The 22,101-nt window shown below is 47.3% G+C and overlaps 1 protein-coding gene across 3 annotated transcripts in view; it reads right to left on the bottom strand.

Annotated features, from left to right (window-relative positions):
* The window catches only part of SH3KBP1 (SH3 domain containing kinase binding protein 1), a 336,773-nt gene that overhangs the window by 2,768 nt on the left and 311,904 nt on the right, over positions 1–22,101 (bottom strand). For all 3 annotated transcript variants that reach the window (XM_061179414.1, XM_061179413.1, XM_061179415.1), the window contains 3 exons: positions 10,572–10,681; positions 6,972–7,100; positions 2,494–2,762 (listed from right to left, as the gene is read on the bottom strand). In XM_061179414.1, coding sequence (XP_061035397.1) covers positions 2,494–2,762; positions 6,972–7,100; positions 10,572–10,681 — 508 coding nt within the window. The remainder of the gene's footprint in view (positions 1–2,493; positions 2,763–6,971; positions 7,101–10,571; positions 10,682–22,101) is intronic.

Below are 22,101 nucleotides of genomic sequence, written 5' to 3' on the forward strand. Positions count from 1 at the left end.
TGCAAATAGTAACACCCGAAAACTTGGAAGCAAAAGAACTGAACTAACGATATGGTAATCATGTCATAGAGAAAGTAGACACGAGTTAGAACACACAGTCCAGTGCCCTTCCCAACAGTAAACAATGAAGTAGAACAAAACTAATCATCTTGCAAACTCAGGCTCTACACTTAGGACACTGCAACCATCCTAACTCTGGTCAGAGAGCTGTGCTCCATTTTAGGGTATCAGACACTCCATTTTACGCATACATTTTTATAAACTGGACTGGAAAATCAAAAAACAAACACTGCAGAACCAGCACAATAAACAAGGTAGACGTTATGTAGCATTTGCTCACTTCAGATGAGCACCATGATGGTCCCTGCACTTGGGTCAGTGTCCCAGCACTGCTGTCAACACGTTGGGTTCTCTGACATTAACCACCTGTGCTGCGTTCCTGCATTTACTCAAGCACACGCTATGCTCCAGCAGTCCAGGTTGGGGAGTTAGCTGGGGAGGGAGGTGCGAAGAAAGTCACTAAGTCTTGAACTAGTAAAAAAGGGTACACGTCTACGAGGAGGGAGGAAGATGGGGGAGTTGATGGAGAAGAGCCAGGACAGAAGCAGGGAGGTGAGAACTGCATGTCTGGGGATGAGAGGAATCAGCACAGACTTGAGCCGAAGGCTGAAAGGAAAGTGACGTCAAGAGCTAAGGTGGGAGACTGGGGGGCACCCAGTGCTCCTGGGCATGAAGGCCAAGCTGAGGAAGGCTGTGAAGGGCAGGCCTTGGAGAGGGGCCACTGTGATGTCTGATTCAAGAAGATGTTGGCTGGGGAAGGACAAATGCAGCCATCCATGCCCGGGTTCACAGTGGACAGAGGAACAATGGGGTGGAGTGGTCCCAAGGCACTGGTGATTCTGCACTCAAGACTCAGGCACAGGCCGTTTCAGAAAAGTTCCGGGCACTTTTCAGAGCGAGGGCCCCAAGGGACGAAGCCCTGGATCCAGGAGTGTCTGGCCCGTCTTGTTCAGGAGGCTGAGAGCCAGTGCTCTGGGATGTACTGGTGCCGGCGGGTCACTGTGCAGGCAGGGGACACCTGTCGCCTGGACATGGAGGGGGCCTTTGGGTACCCAAAGCTATACTGTGCAGGGTCAGATACGAGCTGGGGACTTGGAGGAGTAAGCGGCAGCCTGGCTGGCCCCTCAAGACCCGCTCTAGTCCCATCCTGCGGTTCTGCATATTTATCTGATGAGCCTCTTCCAGGCAGGGGGTGAGTCCAAGAGGCCCCCAATTCATATGACACCTCCAGCCTGAGTGGAACAGAAGCGAATAGAGCCGCAGTACTCAAAGTGAGTTCCATGGAAGCCTTGTCCTAGAATGTTCTGGGGAAAAAATGGACTCTGTGATTAAGTACGTTTGGGAAACACTGCATACGTTATCCTCCATCTTCCCATGCACAGCGAAGGCTCTGAGCAGTCCTTCGGAGAAGAAAGTAACTTTGTTTAACCCAATTACTCCCCAAAGTACACAAAACACTTCAGGGCCCTCCAGCTGCAGGCGTCCTCCCGAAGGTGTGACTGCGGGTCTGTGGCCCCATTGCCCGCCACTGCCCCGGGCACCTCCCGATCTGGGTGGCCAGGCACCAGGAATGCACTGACCTGCCGGGCCGCTCCATGTGCCTGTGAACCTGCCCGTGCTGTGCCCTCTGCTGGGGTGCTCTGCTCTTGGCAATGCTAGGTCGGCTTTCGAAACCCTACTCAGGAAACACCTCGAGATGCCTACCCCGTTCCCTCCAGAAAGAGCCAACGGATCCCTAAACTCTCTGCGCCTCCGTTTATTCAGATAAGTGCCTCCTGACTTCTAATCCTTTTACCATTATTTTTTAACTGCACACAGCATCCTGGGTGATATGCGTGTGATATTTATTTTGGCTTGCAGGTCCCTCTCCCCATCTAAGCGCCCCTTGAGGATCAGAGATGCGGAGTGTGTGTGTGCAGGCATGCACGGAGGCTGCTCGAGTCTCCTGGTGAGAACATTTTGCTGAGTGTCAAGCCTCAGGTTTAAAGAGTCCCTGCATCTTTTGCATACATTGTACCCCTAAATGCAAGCCAATTCCTTCATGCGGCAGCTAACTGAAGGAACTGCAATTTTTCTGGTGCTAGAAGGAAAGCTGGCTGTTGGGATTATGAAGAAGTGGTGCATGCACATACTGTGTCTTCCGGGGATTTGAAGATCTTTCTTTTTCGCAGCCTGCTGAGCACGTCCCTTGTAGCTGACTCCTCCCCCTATGCCCCGGCGCCAGCCCGTGTGCAGCTGGCCCAGTTTACACGTGGAGCTGAGCTAAATGAAGCTCCTCGGGTTCACACACCCACTCCCACCCCTGCTGCCACCATCCCCAGGGAGGCAGCCCATCCTCGGGGACAGGCTGGGACCCAAGGTGGCAGAACCAGGCCCTGACCCGGTCGAAAGCAACCCCTGGAGGCAGTTAAAGAAGGGGCCGCAGACACTCACTTCTGCTGGTCCTTCATGGTCTCGATGATGCTCCTCAGCTCCCGGACCTGTGTCCTCAGCTCCTCCACGGCCGCCTGGCTGCTGGCTGTGGGCTCCATCTTTGGTTTTCCTTCCGCGCCGAACAGAGACGGGGAGTTGGCTCTGTGTCCAACTGTTCCCAAAGAGGACGACAGGGGAGAGGATGCTGCTGAGGACAGAGGGGCCGGCCCGCCACTGCCCGCAGCCATGGTCCCCGGCTTGGGCGGCAGCGATGCTTTGTTGTCGGACACCTGCGATGAGTGAGGACAGGGATTCAGGCTAGGGATTCGTGTGCTGCACCCCCCCGTCCTGTTTACTAAAACCCGCTATCTACATCACTGTCCCCGCAGCCCTCCGTATACTCCACTCACTCATTCCTTCATCCACAGGCCCCCAAGGGCCTACTTGGTGCAGGCATCCCCTTATGAATTTTAAATTTGACCACCTTTCTGAACAGGTAGTTCCTGACTGGTTTAATGTACACATCCAGAGGCCCATGTACCCGCTAGGCTCTGCAAACCCTGAAGTGAGCAAAACATTTTCTTGGCCCTCAGGGAGCTTAGAACCCAGTGAGGTGCAGACAGACAGACCAACCAACACACTGTAGATGAGGGGGGAGCGTGCATGCAGGGAGGGAAGCACACAGAGCCGCAGAAGTATATACAGAATACATATACAGAATATACAGAAGGGACCAAGCATCCCAGAGGGAGGGCATCAGGAAGGAGCCGACAGCCTCATCCTGGAGGAGGAGGACCAGGAGGTGGTCAGAAAAGAGTAAGCGGGGGGCGGGGGGTGGGGGGAGTTCTAGAGGAGGGAACACGCTAGGAGAGGCCTGGAGACCCGAGAGTGAACTGCATTCACGGGAAGCCAGAATGTCAGGGGGGCAAGAGAGAGGTAGGGCGCACACAGGGGGCTTGCGGAAAGGGTTAAAAAGATTGCCTGCTGAGCTCAAGATCACTGTGGCTGCAGAAGGGCTGAAGGGCTGGTGGGTCTGGAGGTCTAGACAATTGCTAGGAGACTCTCATACAGTGAAAGCTAAAAACGGTGAGGGTCTGACTCAGGCAGCGGCCAAGAGGATAGAGAGAAGACAGCTTTGAGAGATGCGGCAATGGCAGGCTCATCCAACCAAGAGACGCAGTCCCTGCCCTCCCAGAGCAGACACCCCAAGGCCAGGAGGATGTGGTCCTGGACAGGCCCTAGCGGGTGAGGAGGAAGTACGGATCAAGGGCCATGGGTGGGGATGGAGGAAGGAGGCATTAAGGTTGACCCTTTCATGGGAGGAAGAACAGACTGAAGGCCCAAACAATGATCTCAGTTTTGGACACATGGAATTTTAGGAGCCTGAGGGATGGCCAAGGGGGAAGGCCAATGGGCAGAGCCAATGACTGAAAAAGTGAGTTGGGCCAGAGAAATCACCAGCGGAAGTGCAAGCCATGGGGGTGGATGACAAAGAATGAGAAGAGGCGCAATGATAGAACCTGCGGACGCCCCAAGTTGAAGAGGTGGAGGGAGAGGGGAGAGCCCTTGGGGACTGGGACAGAGTGCTGAGAGAGGGGATGGAGCCAGACCAGGAGAGGGCCTGGGTCACGAAGTCCCCTGGAGGAGTTTCCAGAGGATGCTGAGAGGAAAATTAGGGGGGAGCCCATTTGGTGGAGCCAAGGGAGACTGAAATCTGATCAAGGCAGGTTAGCGCCTGCATGGGACATGAGGGGTGTGGCCTGCAAGTTTAGAACTCTCTTTCCAAACACTCGGCTGAGGAAAGAAGATGGGAGAAAGGGAGAGAGTGTTCGTGGAGAAGCCTCAGGAGGAGACAGGATCAAGGAGGGGTTTTGTTTGCTTTCAAAGATGGGGGAGACCCTGAGCTGGAAGGTATCTTGAGGGTAAGAGCCAAGGCTGAAGATGGAGGAGGCAGGCAGGGGAGGCCTGATGGAGAAGTGTCCTGAGGGGGCATGGAGGGCACAGGGAACACGACGGTCACGGGTGGGGGGAACAGGGGCACACAGCAGGCCTAGGGGAGGCGGCAGCTGCAAGGGAAGGTGAGATCACAGGTGGGGTGCGGTGGACGGGGGCAGGTAGTAGACAGGACATTGGGGGGTGAAGCGGGGGAGGGGAGGGAGCTGAGGCTGCTGGCGCCCAGGGCGGGAGCCAAGATGGGGCTGGGTTGGCACAGTGAGGAGGCAGAGTCTGGATTCAGGCTGCGCTACAGGGAGAAACTGGGCAGAGTCAGCCAGAAGCAGATGGGCCATCATTCCCAGCCTTTCTGCTCGCCTTTTCTCTGCCAACTTATCATTGAGGAAAATCACTTTCTGCTGCCAGGGAGAGCGATCCACCATCCTGTGCTTATTGTTAGCAGGAGTCATAGTCAGAGGGGCGAGGGACTGACATTTACGGAGCGCTGGGTATATGCCGGACGCTGGCTGGACAACTGAAATGCGATTAGTTGGCACACAGGCTTGACGGAGCAGGAAACTGAGGCTTAGGGATGTGGCTGAGGAATTCCCCAAGTCTCACAGCTCATAAGCGGCAGAACTGAGATTCAATTCCCTCCCCATCAGCTGGACCCTCAAGCCTGGTACTGTGACCGTGGCTGCCTGAGTCTGAAGATTCATGCTCTCCTGACCTGATTTCCTTCGCTTCTTTTCTATTCCCGGGTTCATACTTTTCCCCATTTCCCACCTTGCATTCTCACGCACCTCCCTCAGCCCACCGATGTCCTCACACTGTCTGACTTCCAGGCACTTTTTGAATCAATGCTTCTCTTTGCATTTCCTACGTGACTCGCTCTCCCATCCCATTTCAGCTAACAAGCACTTGTTATAAGCCCTCACAGACTACAGGCCACCAAATGTCCTGATCAAATTAGTTCAGGTGGAATTTCTAGAAGCAATAAACAACAAGACATGACAACTCCAGGCAAGTGAAATAGGCTAATGGGATAGAACAGTGCAAATCAGAAACGTGATGAGCCACTGCCCACCAATAGATGCCACTATAGAGACACCCTAGGGACGTCGGAGAGGCTGCAACTATAGGCATTCCTATGGTCACCAGAAAAAACGGATCTAAATCCAATTTCTGTAAATGGAAGCCTTTTATAAAGGAAGACTGCTTCAGTTTTGTGAATAATTACAATCGATCTGTTTTATAGGATCATATTTTTGCTGACTATATCAGATTTTTAAGAAAAGCTATACATGTAAATTCTTAAATCTATCAGAAGAAAATTCCACATCACCTTTGATTTCTTTGTGTTAATTCGTGCTTCGAGTGCTTTAAAAATGACTTCCATTTTCTGCTTTTAGACAGAAGGCAGCTGCTAATGTTTACAGAAAATAATTCCAATTGATTGGGTTCTCTTAGCACGAGAAAATGGAATTTTAAAATCTTACTTCACAATCATAGGACGAACAGAACTTGTACAGGGTCCCCTTCAGAAGCCACATGCAGTTGCTAAACAATGTGTTCTTTGTTCCTCACAAGTCAATAATAAAAGAGCTATACCATCCCCTGGGCGTGCAATGAAATTAATGTTTTTAAACATTTTAAACATTAAAATGACTATAAATTTATCCTAATAAATGAATCCAAATGAGCTTTTCTTTAAGAAATCCCATTAGTTATTCAAATTCATGAACTGCTAACCATAATTTGTGACACCACCAGTTTTGAACATAAAAGTCACAATCTGTGGGCAGAGGGCACAGCATTTAATATATTTAATGTAGTCTTTCTAGACACCTCTAGGTTTTTAAAGTTGTTTTGGTTCTTGTGATGGTGGTGGTGGTGGTGGTGGTGGTGTGCGAGGGCAGTGTGTGTGTGTGTGTGTGTGTGTGTGTGTGTGTGTGTGTTTGACGGTATGAAGAGAAGATCAAACCACAAGAGAAAACATGGGATTCTGCCCAGTTTTGGAGACTGTCACATTCCTTAGGGATTTTGATTACCAAAGTAATCACTGTCACCAAAGAATAACAAAAACTTGTGTTGCCTGTTGCAATGGACTGAATGTTTGTGTCCTTCCAAAATTCATATGTGAAAATCCTAACCCCCGCTGTGATGGTATTGGGAGATAGGACCTTTGGAAGGTGATTAGGTCATGAGGGTGGAGCTCTCATGAACGGGGTTAGTGCCCTTCTAAAAGGGACCCCAGAGAGCTCTCTCACCCTATTTCCTCCATGTGAGGACACAATGAGAAGTTGGCAGTCTAAAACCCCGAAGAGATCCCTCATCAGAACCTGACCATGCTGGCACCCTGATCTTGGGCATCCAGCCACCAGAAATGTGAGAAATAAATTTCTATTGTTTATAAGTCACCCAATCTATGGCGCTTCGTTTTAGCAGCCCCACATGACTAAGACATCTGTTTATCCTTGTTTGGTTTATAACTCATCATCAGAGCATACACGTAAAGGCAGGGATCCCGTGCTGTTGGGACACCCTCGCCACGGCTGGCCACTCACTTGGGATATGGTAACAGTCTTTGAAGTTTTCTTTGACGCGTCCACTCCTCTGTGTGCAAGCGAAACGTGTTCTTCTTTATCTTCTTCAGGACTTGGGGAGTCAAAGATATCAGGGCTTGAAAGGGAAGACTGGATAAAGCCAAAAGAAAATGCTCTTGTCAGAATTACACCTTAGCTGACATAGCTTTTGTTAACATAATGCAGTGTGCCTTTCAAAGCACGTGACACTTCTATTTTGTTTGTCTCCTCATTATAACCATGAGGCAGAAAGTGTGCTATTATCTGTGTGCTAGAGAGAGTGGCAGAACTGGGACTAAGATTTCCTAGACCAGGGATCTTTCTTTCTATGGGATCCTTCCACTGATGCCTGTTGGTCATTTCATCCATGTGAGCATCTGTCATCCATCTTTTCCTGCTCAGAGCCTCTCTCTTTTTTGTAAACATTTGCTGCCGTGTGCCAAGCACTCAGCTTGGTACTGAACTTAACAGTGACATGCCAGACATGGTCCCTGCTCTCACAGCGTTGACAGTCCAGTGGGGAAGGACACACAGGTGGAGAGGAAGCTGCCTCTAACCTGCCTCTCCTCCATTCCCTCCTGATCCTTTTCCAGAACCACCAGGTCTATTGCATAGTGAAGTGTCTAAAAGGACTTGTCTGAGAGGAAACCATTTCTGGGGGCAAAGGATCACTACCCCTGCGGATCAGTGACCAGCGTTTCTGCAGCCCCAGAGAACAGCCCTGCCTGCCAGCACAGCAAGCTCAGGTCTAATTTGGTGCCTGCTGCTAAAACGCTGCCCTCATTGTTGTGGACAATCATTATCCATTTTGGATTCCATCTTTGCTAAGGTGTACTTACAGAATGGCAGCATCTCTTGGTAAAATATGGGGATAACACTCCTACTCTTTCTGCCTCGCTGTGAAGATCAAAAGCTGGATGAATGTAAACCAATTCACTGGAATCACTTGGTCAAAAATGATTACTGTACTAGAATTTCCCTATTTTAGGACAAAGCAGAGGAAAATAAGAGTTCCTGTGGCAAGGAATCTTTTTAAACGAAGAATCTTCCAGAGATATCTTTAGGTGAGCTCATATTCAGCCTTACCTCTATGCCTTCTATCCCTGTGGTGGGAAAATAGTCATATTTAGAATCACCGCTTGGCAGCATTATAGAAAAAAATCACACTTACAAATACTGTTTGTTTTCTTCTGTTTACTTACTAAGCAATACATATAGGGAAGTTTAAAGCAATGTTTAAAATGAAAAGGTCTTGTTTGTTAATCTTCATTTAATCTGAAAATCCAATTACCTAGAATAACACCCGCCTCCAACCAAGCTTTCTTTTAATCTAAGCTTAACTACCTTACAATGCCTATATCCTTTCATTTTGAGATTTTATTCCAAAAGACAGTTTCCTCCTCCATAACCTATGATTCATGAGCTGCCAATCAAAGCTTGCTCTTTGAATTTGATAAACATAAACAGCTCAAACTAGGTTGAGAGGCCCCAGGATGGGGAGTCATGACTAATGTATTTCCTCGATCGTTCCCTCCAATGGCCTTTTAGGAATATGTCCATATCCACCAATCCCATTTTGCTATGAAAAACCTACAGGTGCTAACAGGAAGAAGAGTAAACACGAATTCAATGTACATATCCATATGGGGATGGATAGGAATGAAGGGAAGCGAGTACAGTAATTATACTCCTTTCAAGCACAAATGTATCCTGCTGTTTTAAGTCCACAAGTAAAATTGTTCCATATCAAATGCCAAACTTTGAGCCACCGTTGCCATAAGCTTCCTGCGGTCAGGGACCATGTACCTCTTATTCCCAGTTGCAGCCTTCGTACCTGGCACAGAGCTTAGCCTATAGGAGATGCCCATCAGTATTTGTTGAAGGAGTGAATGAATCAATGTGTAATCTAAAAGTGCAGAGAAGATGAGATGCCTTTACCAGGTCTCCCCCAAATATATACAAACTCCCAGACATGGGATGTAGGGACCAAGGGTGGGATGGGGGGTGGTAATTCAAATTTCTCTGTATTTAATTCTGATGCCTCAAGGCCCTCTAGATCTTGAAAAGTTAGGAAGGATTTGGAGGGGAAACAAAAATGATGAAGGATTTATAGAAAAGATATGGGAGGTGGGATTAAAAATTTAAATACAGAGATACTAAGAAGCAATTAAATAGGCTGTGCGTTTATGAGGTGTTCGGGAGGGTATGGAGAGGTGAGAGGGAAAGGGGAAAGAAGGTGGTATTGACACAGTACTCTATATAAGAGTGAAAAAGTAAGCCACTGTTTCAAGTCTTTCTCCGCCAAAGATGGCAATACACAGATATGTTTCCTACAAAGAGGAAAAATAGGATGACTCAAACCACACTTCCAGACCCAGTGGATATGAGAGAAGAGGTTCAAAGGAAGTGGCATTCTTTTTCTTCTAAATGATGACCCCTTAGGTAGAATTAGTAGAAAGTGTCCTGGGAAACCTGAAAAAGGTTAATTCCCTGGTATCTGGGTGAAGGTCCTAAGGCCTTAGTCCTGCATTCCCAGCAAGGACAAGGCAATTCAATACATAGAGATAAATAGACAGACAGAGATATACACACACACATACACTGCTTGCAGAAGCACCAAGATTCTTCTACAATGACATTCACTTCACTGTTTATGATGAATGGAAACAACATAAATGTCCAGTGACAGCGCACCGGCTAGATAAACGCTCATATATTCCCAGGCTAGAACTCTAGGCAGCCATTCACTGTGACGTGACGGAAGGATGTGTAATGACGGGGGGAAGGTGTACAATGTAAGGGGGAAATGCAACTTCTAAAGCCATGTATTCTGTGTGATCCCATTTTTGAAGAAATAAAGGATATACAGCAAGAGGTTAACAGTTCTTAGCTTGGGGGAGCAGGATTACTTACTTACTTCTATTACTTTCTTCTTTATGCATTTCGTGCTTCAAATTTGGTACAATAAATGTGTTACAGGTTTCTAATAAGAAACAAAGTTATTCAAAATGACCCAAACAAAAACTTCTATGGGTTATCCGGAGCGTTCTGACTGTTGTCTCCTGCATGACCAGGTGCCTCGTATGTTTAAAACCCATCTCCTAAAGGTCTGTGCAGGGTTCCGTGGAGGGATGCCAAGGACGGGGCTTTGAGAGAAAAAGGCTGGGCCACTGCCAAGTGCTGTATAGCGGCAGATCCCTTTCTTTTGCTTTTTTTTTTTTTTTTTAAGAAAAGTTCTCTTTTGTTCACAGACCAAACCAGCCTTGCTCTCCTTTCCCACCAGAAAACATGCCATCTTGTTCTTACCAATTTCATTTCGGGTTCAAACAAGAATCAGTCTGGAAGGAGAGAGAAGGAAAGTGGGACTAGGGGTTCCCCACCTCGCTGGCAGATACACAGAGAACAAAAAGAAAGAAACACTGCTTGATTCCAGAAGACTCTCAAATCACTTCTGGTCAGCAGCGTATCTCATGACCTCCCTCTCCCAGCGTGTCCTCGAATCAGCTGCTTGCAGAACAGTCCTTAGCTAGAGTCCCCGATCTTTCCTGCCTTCCAGCTGTCGGGAAGCGAGGAGGCACTTACGGACGTCAGGGACTGGGACGGAGGCCTCCTCCCCGTGGCTTTCGGTCTGCTTGTGGTTGGGTGACTGAGCTTCTCAGTAGATGACACCACGGAATCAAACCCTTCTAGGTCTAAAACAAAAGTAAAACAGATTTTTTAAAGAGCATCAACAGGAGTAAGGGAAGGTTCTTATAACATGCCATAAGCACCTCTTTTCCTTAATAATCATCCTTTAGGTCTGGATTACGCTTCATCATTTATGAAGGCTGTTTACATCCTTTGGTTATCCCATCAACGTGATTCAAACTGAATGAAAGAAATCACCTCCTCCTCGGTCTAACAAGCTATTATGGAGGAAGGAGAAACGTGATTCTTCTTTCCCCCTTCAACAGCTATATTCATAAATCTTTAAAAGCTACAGAAAGATGAGTAAAGGAGGAATCCTCTTTCTTCCACAAATCCAAGTCCATTTTGGTAGATAAAACATTCTTGCAGTCACAATACAATAAGCAGTTATCTCAAGGTACAATATCCTTGTGCAAGTGAATGCTGGTCGTTGATTCCAGAAGACAAGAGAGGGCAGCCTCCTTCTCTGGCTGTACAGCAATACTCTGACCATCACCCTACCATTAGATTCTTAACCCCCTGGAGATGGAGAGCAAGCTTCTGTTTCTCCAGATGACTCACAGAGCCCCGCACCATTCTGTTTCCAGAAGCATCGCTCAATGGAGAAAATATCTTCCTCAGTCATCAGTCTGCTCACTCACTCACCCCATTATGACCGAGCAACTACTCTGTGCCACACACAGAGCTAGATACTAAGGCTACCCCGGTGAGCACGGCAGAAACGAGCCTGTCCTCGGAGAGCTCCCATCTCTGTGACTGACATCTCAGATGAACGGAGCATCTTTCAGCCAGATCGTCACTGCACCTGGCATGTGTCCAGGAGGAAGGCCTTTGCCTTCACTTTGCCACCTCCTTCAACAAATGATCAGGCCAAGGGAGTCACCTGGTGCTACAGAGTTCTGGGGATTTACAAACCAAGTGTAGATCTGTGTATGACGCACAGAGGGATGGCTGGCAGATAGGGGGAGACCCTGAGACTCATTACTGCTGGTGAATGGGGACACGCCATCTCTTCCTGACAGGGAGACTGCTTCATTCGCCATGCCAGGCGCTGCCTTCCCAAACCATTCCCATTCTCCCTCCTAACAGAGCCCCGGTTTTGTTTCAGGACAATGTGCCCAGCAGAGGCACGTCTGGTCTAAGCCAATGATGGCAATCCTGTTCCTCTTTGCCTGTGACTGGTTTAGAGGTAGCCACGTAGCCCAATTTGGATCACTGAGAAATAAAAGGAAGTCTACTGAGAGCCACTGGGAAAGAGATTTCCTCTCTGTCTAGAGAGAGGCAAGTGAGGCGAAGGTCATTTGTGTTGCTGCTTCCTCTTCCCTCCTGCTTGGGAAGCTGTTGTGTAAGAATAGGATGCCTGGAGCTGTGGATAGGCTTAGTGTCCTTATAAGAAGAGAAAGAGACTAGTGCCCCCTCACCCCCTCCACCATTTGAGGACACAGCAAGAAGACAGTGCCTGTGAACCCGGAAGAGGGCCCTCAACAGACACAGCATCTGCTGGTGCCTTGAACTTGGCCTTCACAGCCTCCAGGACTGTAGGAAATACATGTCTGCTGTTTAAGTTCTGTTATGACAGACCTGGCAGACCAAGACAGGCATGAATTCTGAGCTAGGTTGTCTGGGTTCAACTCCCAGCTCCACCACTGGCCGCCACCTGTGTATCTGGCACGTTTCTAGCCTCTTCCTGTTACTTCTTGCAGCAGTAGTTTTCAGCCTTTTTCCTGCCATTGTGCAAATGACTAACACATGAGATGGATGCTCTTGGAGATCTTGAGGATAGCAGAGCAAAACAAATGGAAAGAGCTTGGGTGACTGACCGCCCCAATGAGCCACTCACCAACCCTGAATGACCAAGTGTCCAGGCTTCTCACCGTGTGAAATGAATAGCCCCCTGTTATTTCAGCTAATTTTAGTCAGATATTCTTTATTTGCAACTGAAAATATCTTAAACTGCCATAATTGCAAATATGCTGGCTCAGGACAGAAAAGATAAAAATGATGTGTGTTCTTTTTCCCCCCTTATTTTGGGGAGAGCTCTTTTGTTGAGGGTTACCATACAGGGTCTGGCCGTGTGACAGCTTTCTTCTATTAATGAACAGTCAGGTGTTGCCTGCAAACTACTTCCTTTAGTGGAAATATGCAAGACCAAGCACAAGTCACTGGTCAGGACAAACCATTACATTACACCTGGGATTATATTACATGACTTTATTTCAGCACCTGGTGAATGAATAATTATTCAACATGAACTCATTTTATCAGGGCAAAGCAACTGTAACCAAAGGTTAACTCTCTGAAGAGACAGCACAAGAAAAGTATCAGTGGTGCTCTGAGGCCGAGGAGCCAATCAGCACCCAGCGCCAGAGCGAGGCTCCTGAAAAATGCCCCATCTGGCCAGCCAGCTCAGAGAGGCTCGGGGCAGGCCTCTCTAGAGCCCGTTCACTGGCCTGACCCTCTCAGGAGCCTTCCCTTTAAGAGAATCTTATTTTCCTAAAAGATTCCCCTTGAGACCCCACCCCAGGACTCACCTCTACCAATTCCATGTTGTTTGAAATCGAAATTCCCAATTACACACTTGGATTGATGCCAAAAGCCATTATCTGACATTAATGTCCCCCCAATTAATTTTTTAAAATCGACTTTTCTCTGATTACAAAAGTAATATGTGCACAATGCATAATTTTTAAAAGCCATAAAATGGTAACAACAAAACAAAGTCAACTATAATCTTGCCACACCGAGACGAGTACTATTAGTATTTTGGTATATTTCCCTTCAGGCTTTTTTCTATAAATAGATAGCCTAGTTCACATGATATATAGTATTTCATTCTGCTTATTTCACTAAACATTATATGCCATGACGCTAAAAATCCTTCATAAATATTTTGATTGTTGTAGAATCTTCTATCGCATTGCAATTCATGATTTAGTGAATCAATCCCCTATCATTGGGCAATTGTTTTCAAATCATTCCCCCTCTCTCTGTTGTTGTTTTTTTTTTTTTAATTAAGGAAAAGTGCTGCACAAATATCCTTGCATGCACTCTACATCCGGTGAGTTTAGCGGGTTCCCCTGCTGGGCCCTGGAAGTAGGGAATAAGGCCCAGGGTAGGGAGGTCTGCTGGTGGGGAGGTGGGCATGAGGGGGCTGGAGGACACGAAGCACACGGGGCGGGGGAGGGGGTGTGCCAGTGCTGAGGGCCTTGGCTGGGCGCTGCCAGGGGCTGAGGCCGACCACCTAGGTCATGGCTCCATCCTGGAAACAGAAGCCAGCTCAGGAGGCAAAACCGGAGCAGGCTGAAGTGATGAAAGAACAATTAAAGGCCTGCTGGCTCCGGTTCTCCACCTTGGCTGCAGAGTGGAGCCACCTGGACAATTAAAAAAAAAAAAGGCTCCTGCCTGGATCCCACCCTGGGACTGACTGGATTAGTCTGGGGCGCCGTCTAGGGCAGGGCAGGCTCTCCGTCTCCCCAGGTTTATTAGTTTGTTAGTAGCAGCCACGTGCAGAAGCGCTGCTCCGGAAGAGGCTGGGGGATGGGGAGGGACACGCCAGGACTTGACCACGCGGAGGAGAGGAGAGGGCGCCGGGGCCGAGGGCCATCGGGTGAGCGGCAGGTGTCCCAGGGCCGGGCCCGGTGAGGCATCGGCAGCAAGGCTCCTCACAGGGTGGGTCCCCTGCCGACCTGGTGTGTGAGCAACAGAGGCGATCAAGTGGCAACCAAAGGCTTGGGTGACCACTGGTGACGAGTCAGAAACACGGCGGCTGGAGTGAGAAGGAGGCACTCGAGGGGGCCGAGCATGCAGAGCGGGGCGGGGGAGGGGAGCGGATGGGATGGCCGCAGGCCCCCCTGAAGATGGACTCAGCACATCCCCTGGTGTGCGGGGACAGACAAGGTCGCACCCAGGAGACTTCTGCTGGACTCCATCTGGGCTCGCTCCCCACCCTCCTGGGCCCCCTGAAATAGGGAAGTCCCAGGGGGAGCTGAGGGTTTGACCACGTGTGAGACAGGGGTCTCTCCTAAATCACACTTTCGAAATGACTCAGAGGTGGCCTGGTGTCTGTGTGACGCACTTAGACTGTGAGCCCCAGGAGGGCAGGGACCCATCTTTGCGCTCTCATCGTCTAGCGCCTTCCTGGGGCAAACATGCTTGACATTCTGTGAATGAAGGAACAAATGAACAAGCCCACGAATGAACCAACTCTCTCAAGAAAGAACTCTGATTGCAGGCGTGCAGCTAACAGAGGTGGCTGCTAGCGGGCAGTGAGGCAGCAGCTTCGGGGTGGAAGGCAGCCTTCTATGCCAGGGCTGCAGAGAAAGCCTGGCCGGCCCAGTTCGTTTTACTGGCTGAGGTCTGCACTAAAAAGCCCTGCACATGCTGAAGCCTGGCCGCACTCAGCGAGCACACTCAACCAGAGTCTCCATGACAGATGGCCCAGAAGACTGCCTCATCTCTGTCACTCAAGAGTAAGAGAAGGGGCTTCCCTGGTGGCGCAGTGGTTGAGAGTCTGCCTGCCAATGCAGGGGACACGGGTTCGAGCCCTGGTCTGGGAGGATCCCGCATGCCGCGGAGCAACTGGGCCCGTGAGCCACAATTACTGAACCTGCGCGTCTGGAGCCTGTGCTCCGCAACAAGAGAGGCCGCGATGGTGAGAGGCCCGCGCACCGCAATGAGGAGTGGCCCCCGCTTGCCGCAACTAGAGAAAGCCCTCGCACAGAAACGAAGACCCAACACAGCCATAAATAAAATAAATAAATAAAATTAAAAAAAAGAAAAAAGAAAATGCTCCCTATTAAAAAAAAAAAAAAAAAGAGTAAGAGGAGAGGGACTTCCCTGGTGGCGCAGTGGTTGGGAATCCGCCTGCCAGTGCAGGGGACACGGGTTCGAGCCCTGGTCCGGGAGGATCCCACATGCCGTGGAGCAACGAAGCCCGTGCACCAGAACTACTGAGCCTCTGCTCTAGAGCCCGCGAGCCGCAACTGCTGAGCCTGGGTGCTGCAGCTGCTGGGGCCCGTGCTCTGTGGCGGGAGAGGCCACTGCAGTGGGAGGCCTGCGCAAGGCAGCGAGGAGTGGCCCCCCGGCTCGCCGCAACTAGAGAAAGCCCGCACACAGCAACAAAGACCCAACACAGCCATAAATAAATAAATGAATGAATGAATAAGTAAGTAAGTAAGTAAGTAAGTAAATAAATAAATAAAAGAGTAAGAAGAGGGCCGAGTCCTGCAAGGGAGCCGCACTCTTAACCTCCTCATGCAGACTCAGCTACATTGAACTTTCTACATTTGAGCTCAGAAAAAACACTTTTGGGAAACAACAAACAAAACCAAAGTGCCGGAAAGAAAAAGACACACCAAGGATGAGGTCACTTGATGAAAAGGGAACCTCAGACCTTGAACTTCGACTCACTTCTGCTTTCTGACAGCGAAGGGGGAAACTCTTCAGCACTGTAACGTAAATTTTCAGTGGCACAGAGCATGCTCTCACGACTGTGGTCGCAGTAGCTGAGATTAAGGCAGAATTTCCATGACTAACCCGTTGTGGTGCAAAGAAAATGTCCCAATTTTCATGGTAGTTTTGAAATGAATCAGGCTGAAACTTGATATGAGCTTTCTCGCCTGGCTAGGAATTTTTCCCCTTAATAAAAAATGGTTTTAATGCCCATAAGCCAATCCAAAACTCTGAACTGGAAAATGTTGGGTATTTTTTAAAAGTTAGTTTCATAAGGATGAGAGGCCCTTGGCTTTTCTGATACTTGGAAGACAAACCCTCTACAGACATACAGGGATAATTCATGTTGGACACGGAGTCGGCTTGGAAAGGCCTTTGACTCTTCATGGCACACAGAGTTGCCCATTTTCCATGAATTTCAGTCACAGCCTATTTAGTTCAATTAGAAAATGTGGGCTCATTTTCCATCAATGGGAGGGATGGTACCAGTGACCACAGGTGACCTAAGACACATCCACTGAAAACCCGGAGAAGAAATAGTCAAAAGTCTGAGACGGGCCAGCTGTCACCAAAGGAACTGTTTGTGAGCTCCTAAATGGCTCTGTTTATTTATTGTAGTTCGCTGCTCTGGGCTTGAGAACGAGTCCTAGAATGGAAGTTTCCTACATTTGAAGCCTGGCATTGTCGCTCCCTCCCAATATCTCTGGAAACCACCTCATCTCCTGCATGTCTCTGTCAAGGATCATTAAGTCTGCTGGAACTTCTTGCTTGGAACCGCTGTAATGGATTTCTCACTCCAAGTCCTGTACCACTCCACAGGCTGGCTACCACCAGAGAGCCAGCTACCACCAGAGACTGTGTAAAGTGCAGATCTGAGTACGTCCCTTCACTGCTTCAAGTCCTTCCTGAGTGCCAACGAAATCCCAGTGCCTTAGCATGGCCAACACACCTCTGTCCCTTGGGTGACTTCCTCCTCTCCTCTCCCCCTCCTTTCCTCCCTTCCCCTGGAGACATCAAGGCTTGGCTTGGCAACTAAGACCTCTTCCAAGAATGCAGCCTGCACCCTAAAACTGACCTGAGCACTCCCTAGACACTCATCACAACAATCTCCGCATTTAGCACCCTGAACTAACAGTCTTTGCTGACCTATCTGTCTCCCTCACCCGCCAGGGAAGAAGCCATGGCTCTTACCTCTGTTTTTCCCAGGCCTAGCATCATACCTGGCTTGCAGTGAGTGTTCAATAAATGATTACTGAATAAATGAACAAACAACCTTTCTGGGCTTCAGTTTTCCCACCAGAAAAAAAGGAGAGAGTTATCTGAGCTATCAGCTTTGCAGGGTTATTCTTTTGTAAATGAGAGATTATGTGAAAACCCTTTCAAATCACGCAGGTAGAATTTTGTTTTCAGACACCATTGATGGAGTTGTGGGATTTGGGAGCAGAGATTTAAGAGCAAGGCTAACTGTTAAAAAAAAACAAACCCGTGAACAAAATTTTTTTTTTAAGATTTAAGATGACAAAACCCTAAACCCACAGGGCCGCAGGTACCTTCTCTACAATGAAGAAGCATCTCAAGGTAGTCTGGACAGGAGGAAATCTCACCCTGCATGTAAATCCTTTGACTAGTGTGGAAAACCTGTGCAGACTACAAAGATGGGCCCATTAGTAGGGGTCAGTGAACACCTGTGTTAGCTGAGTCACCAACTGAAAAATTCTCATTTGAGCAATGATTAGATTCTGCAGGAAAATAAGCCCTCCAAAATGTGCATGGATATAGCAGATTTGCTGCTGCGTTTTCATTTATCAACCAGGTGTGAAGTTTTCAAGACACAAGCTGCTGGGAGTAAACAAGTTTGGGCTACCGGTCGGCCACCCGACCGCTCCACCCTTCACACGTGCGTGCTCATTCAGTCCTCACAAAAACCCATGCCGCGCAGGCTACTCTATTCCACAGAGGGAGAGGTGGAAGGTCAGAGGTTAGACAACTTGAACAAGGTCACAATCAGAAAATGGCAGGGCCCACACTCAGATTCATGCTGGTGGAATTCTTTCCACTACAGAGCACTGGACAGACAGCAGGAACATCTGACCTTCCTTCTTATCCAACTGATAGCGAATTCTGAGAATTGTTTCTACATCAAGAACAAGAAAAGATGCCAGGAAATGTAGTGTGTGTGTGTGTGTGTGTGTGAAGAAACCACTCTATGTTCTGATAACAAGCTGCCTTTGTTCTATTTTATTAAAATGTGTTTTTAAAAGGACCAAAAAGGGGGCTGGCTTCTTTAAAGAAATCTCTGGCAAGAAATGTAAGGTGTTAGGCAAGTAAAGGAGGAATGTTTGGCGATTCAGTACAAAGCAACTTTTACATGGAAACTTGTAGCTCAAGAATAAGAGAGGGAGATAGAGTTTATTTACTCATTCACTTAATCAAACATTTATTAAATATCTACTGTGTGCCAGGCATAGTGAAAGTTCTGAGAATAAAAGTACAATCACTTTACATCAGCACTATCCATTAAAACTTGCTGTGAAAGATCCTTTTTGACCCACTTCCTAGAGAAATGGAAATTAAAAAAAAATAAACAAATAGGACCTAATGAAACTTAAAAGCTTTTGCACAGCAAAGGAAACCATAAACAAGACGAAAAGACAACCCTCAGAATGGGAGAAAATATTTGCAAATGAAGCAACTGATAAAGGATTAATCTCCAAAATTTACAAGCAGCTCATGCAGCTCAATATCAAAAAAACAAACAACCCAATCCAAAAATGGGCAGAAGACCTAAACAGACATTTCTCCAAAGAAGATATACAGATTGCCAACAAACACATGAAAGAATGCTCAACATCATTAATCATTAGAGAAATGCAAGTCAAAACTACAATGAGATATCACCTCACACCAGTCAGAATGGCCATCATCAAAAAATCTACAAACAATAAATGCTGGAGAGGGTGTGGAGAAAAGGGAACCCTCTTGCACTGTTGGTGGGAATGTAAATTGATACAGCCACTATGGAGAACAGTAGGGAGGTTCCTCAAAAAACTAAAAATAGAACTACCATACGACCCAGCAATCCTACTACTGGGCATATACCCTGAGAAAACCATAATTCAAAAAGAGTCAAGTACCACAATGTTCATTGCAGCACTATTTACAATAGCCAGGACATGGAAGCAACCTAAGTGTCCATTGACAGATGAATGGATAAAGAAGATGTGGCACATATATACAATGGAATATTACTCAGCCATAAAAAGATACAGAATTGAGCTATTTGTAGTGAGGTGGATGGACCTAGAGTCTGTCATACAGAGTGAAGTAAGTCAGAAAGAGAAAAACAAATACAGTATGCTAACACATAAATATGGAATCTAAAAAGAAAAAAAAAAAGGTTCTGAAGAACCTAGGGGCAGGACAGGAATAAAGACGCAGACGTAGAGAATGGACTTGAGGACACGGGGAGGGGGAAGGGTAAGCTGGGACGAAGTGAGAGAGTGGCATGGACATATATACACTCCCAAATGTAAAACAGATAGCTAGTGGGAAGCAGCTGCATAGTACAGGGAGATCAGCTCGGTGCTTTGTGCCCACCTAGAGGGGTGGGATAGGGAGGGTGGGAGGGAGATGCAAGAGGGAGGAGATATGGGGATATGTGTGTATGTATAGCTGATTCACTTTGTTATACAGCAAAAACTAACACAACACTGTAAAGCAATTATACTCCAATAAAGATGTTAAAAAAAAAAAACTTGCTGTGATGACGGAACCAGCTATATCTGTACTATCCAATATGGTACCACTGGCCCCATGTGGCTACTGAGCACACGGAATACAGCTAAGTGTGATGATTTAAATTAAATTAAATTTAAATAGCCACATGGGGCTAGTGGCAATGAAGATCTCTAACGTGATCCTACATCACACTATTTCTTCTCATATATGCTCCGTTGCTTCATTCAGCCCATATTTCCTAAGTGAGTCCTATGAGCCAGGCTCTGGGCTAGGCATGGGGGGGGGGATGCAGGGATGAACAAAACAGCCATGGTCCCTGCCCCATGGAGCTCAGAGCCCCCTGAGAGGGACAGAATTTTACAGACATAATTACAAATTCTGCTAGCTACTACGAGAGACAGGTAAAAGATGAAATTAGCAATGATAGCATGGTGACCTAATTTAGATCAGCGGAAGGGGTCTGGGAAGGGGGTGGGGCACATCTTACTGAAGTCTAGTGCTGAGAAGGGAAGAGCTTCACGTGCATCCATAGCAAGCAGTGTTAAGGGGGGAAAAGTAACATTTCACTTTTGCATTCTTTTTTTTTTCTGATATTGGCTACTCATTTTTTTTTATAACATCTTTTTTATAGTAATCTTTTATTTATTTATTTATTTATTTTTATATTTATTTTTGGCTGTGTTGGGTCTTCGTTTCTGTGCGAGGGCTTTCTCCAGTTGCAGCAAGCGGGGGCCACTCTTCATCACAGTGTGCGGGCCTCTTCACTATCGCGGCCTCTCCTGTTGTGGAGCACAGGCTCCAGACGCGCAGGCTCAGCAGTTGTGGCTCACAGGCCTAGCTGCTCCGTGGCATGTGGGATCCTCCCAGACCAAGGCTCGAACCCGTGTCCCCTGCATTAGCAGGCAGATTCTCAACCACTGCGCCACCAGGGAAGCCCCTATAACATCTTTATTGGAGTATAATTGCTTTACAATGGTATGTTAGTTTCTGCTGTATAACAAAGTGAATCAGCTATACATACACATATATCCCCATATCTCCTCCCTCTTGCGTCTCCCTCCCACCCTCCCTATCCCACCCCTCTAGGTGGTCACAAAGCACCGAGCTGATCTCCCTGTGCTATGCGGCTGCTTCCCACTAGCTATTTTACATTTGGTAGTGTATATATGTCCATGCCACTCTCTCACTTCGTCCCAGCTTACCCTTCCCCCTCCCCGTGTCCTCAAGTCCATTCTCTACGTCTGCATCTTTATTCCTGTCCTGCCCTTAGGTTCTTCAGCACTTTTTTTTTTTTAGATTCCATATATATGTGTTAGCGTACGGTATTTGTTTTTCTCTTTCTGACTTACTTCACTCTGTATGACAGACTCTAGGTCCATCCACCTCACTACAATTAACTCAATTTCGTTTCTTTTTATGGCTGAGTAATATTCCATTGTATATACGTGCCACATCTTCTTTATCCATTTGTCTTGTCGATGGACACTAAGGTTGCTTCCATGACCTGGCTACTGTAAATAGTGCTGCAATGAACATTGTGGTCCATGACTTTTTGAATTATGGTTTTCTCAGGGTATATGCCCAGTAGCGGGATTGCTGGGTCATATGGTAGTTGTATTTTTAGTTTTTTGAGGAACCTCCATATTGTTCTCCATAGTGGCTGTATCAATTTACATTCCCACCAACAGTGCAAGAGGGCTCTCTTTTCTCCACACCCTCTCCAGCATTTATTGTTTGTAGATTTTTTGATGATGGCCGTTCTGACTGGTGTGAGGTGATACCTCATTGTAGTTTTGATTTGCATTTCTCTAATGATTAGTGATGTTGAGCATCCTTTCATAAACATTGCTCACTACAGGCCCAAATTTGCTGTTGAAAATGATTTAGTAAATAAATAATGTATTTATTAGAAATCAGACTTACGCTATCATTCACAGGAATGTAAATAGGCACAGCCTTTTTGTAATGCCGTTTGGCAATATCTATCACAAAATGTAAATGTGTACACCTTCAGATATTTCGCTTCTAGAAGTTAACCCACAGCAATGTTTGTGTACGTACAGAATGACATATTTATGAGGCCAGTGGTGTTCGAACTGTTTACCAGTGTACCTCCTAAAATAAATTTAAAAAACTATGTACTCCCCCCCACAGGTTAAGTTGACATCTAAAATTTTACACAAGTTTTAGTCACAAAGGATATAATTTCTGCTATATTTTAAATATTGATATTTTA

Source organism: Eubalaena glacialis, chromosome X, assembly GCF_028564815.1.
Source record: "Eubalaena glacialis isolate mEubGla1 chromosome X, mEubGla1.1.hap2.+ XY, whole genome shotgun sequence".
NCBI classification, from domain to species: Eukaryota; Metazoa; Chordata; class Mammalia; order Artiodactyla; family Balaenidae; genus Eubalaena; species Eubalaena glacialis.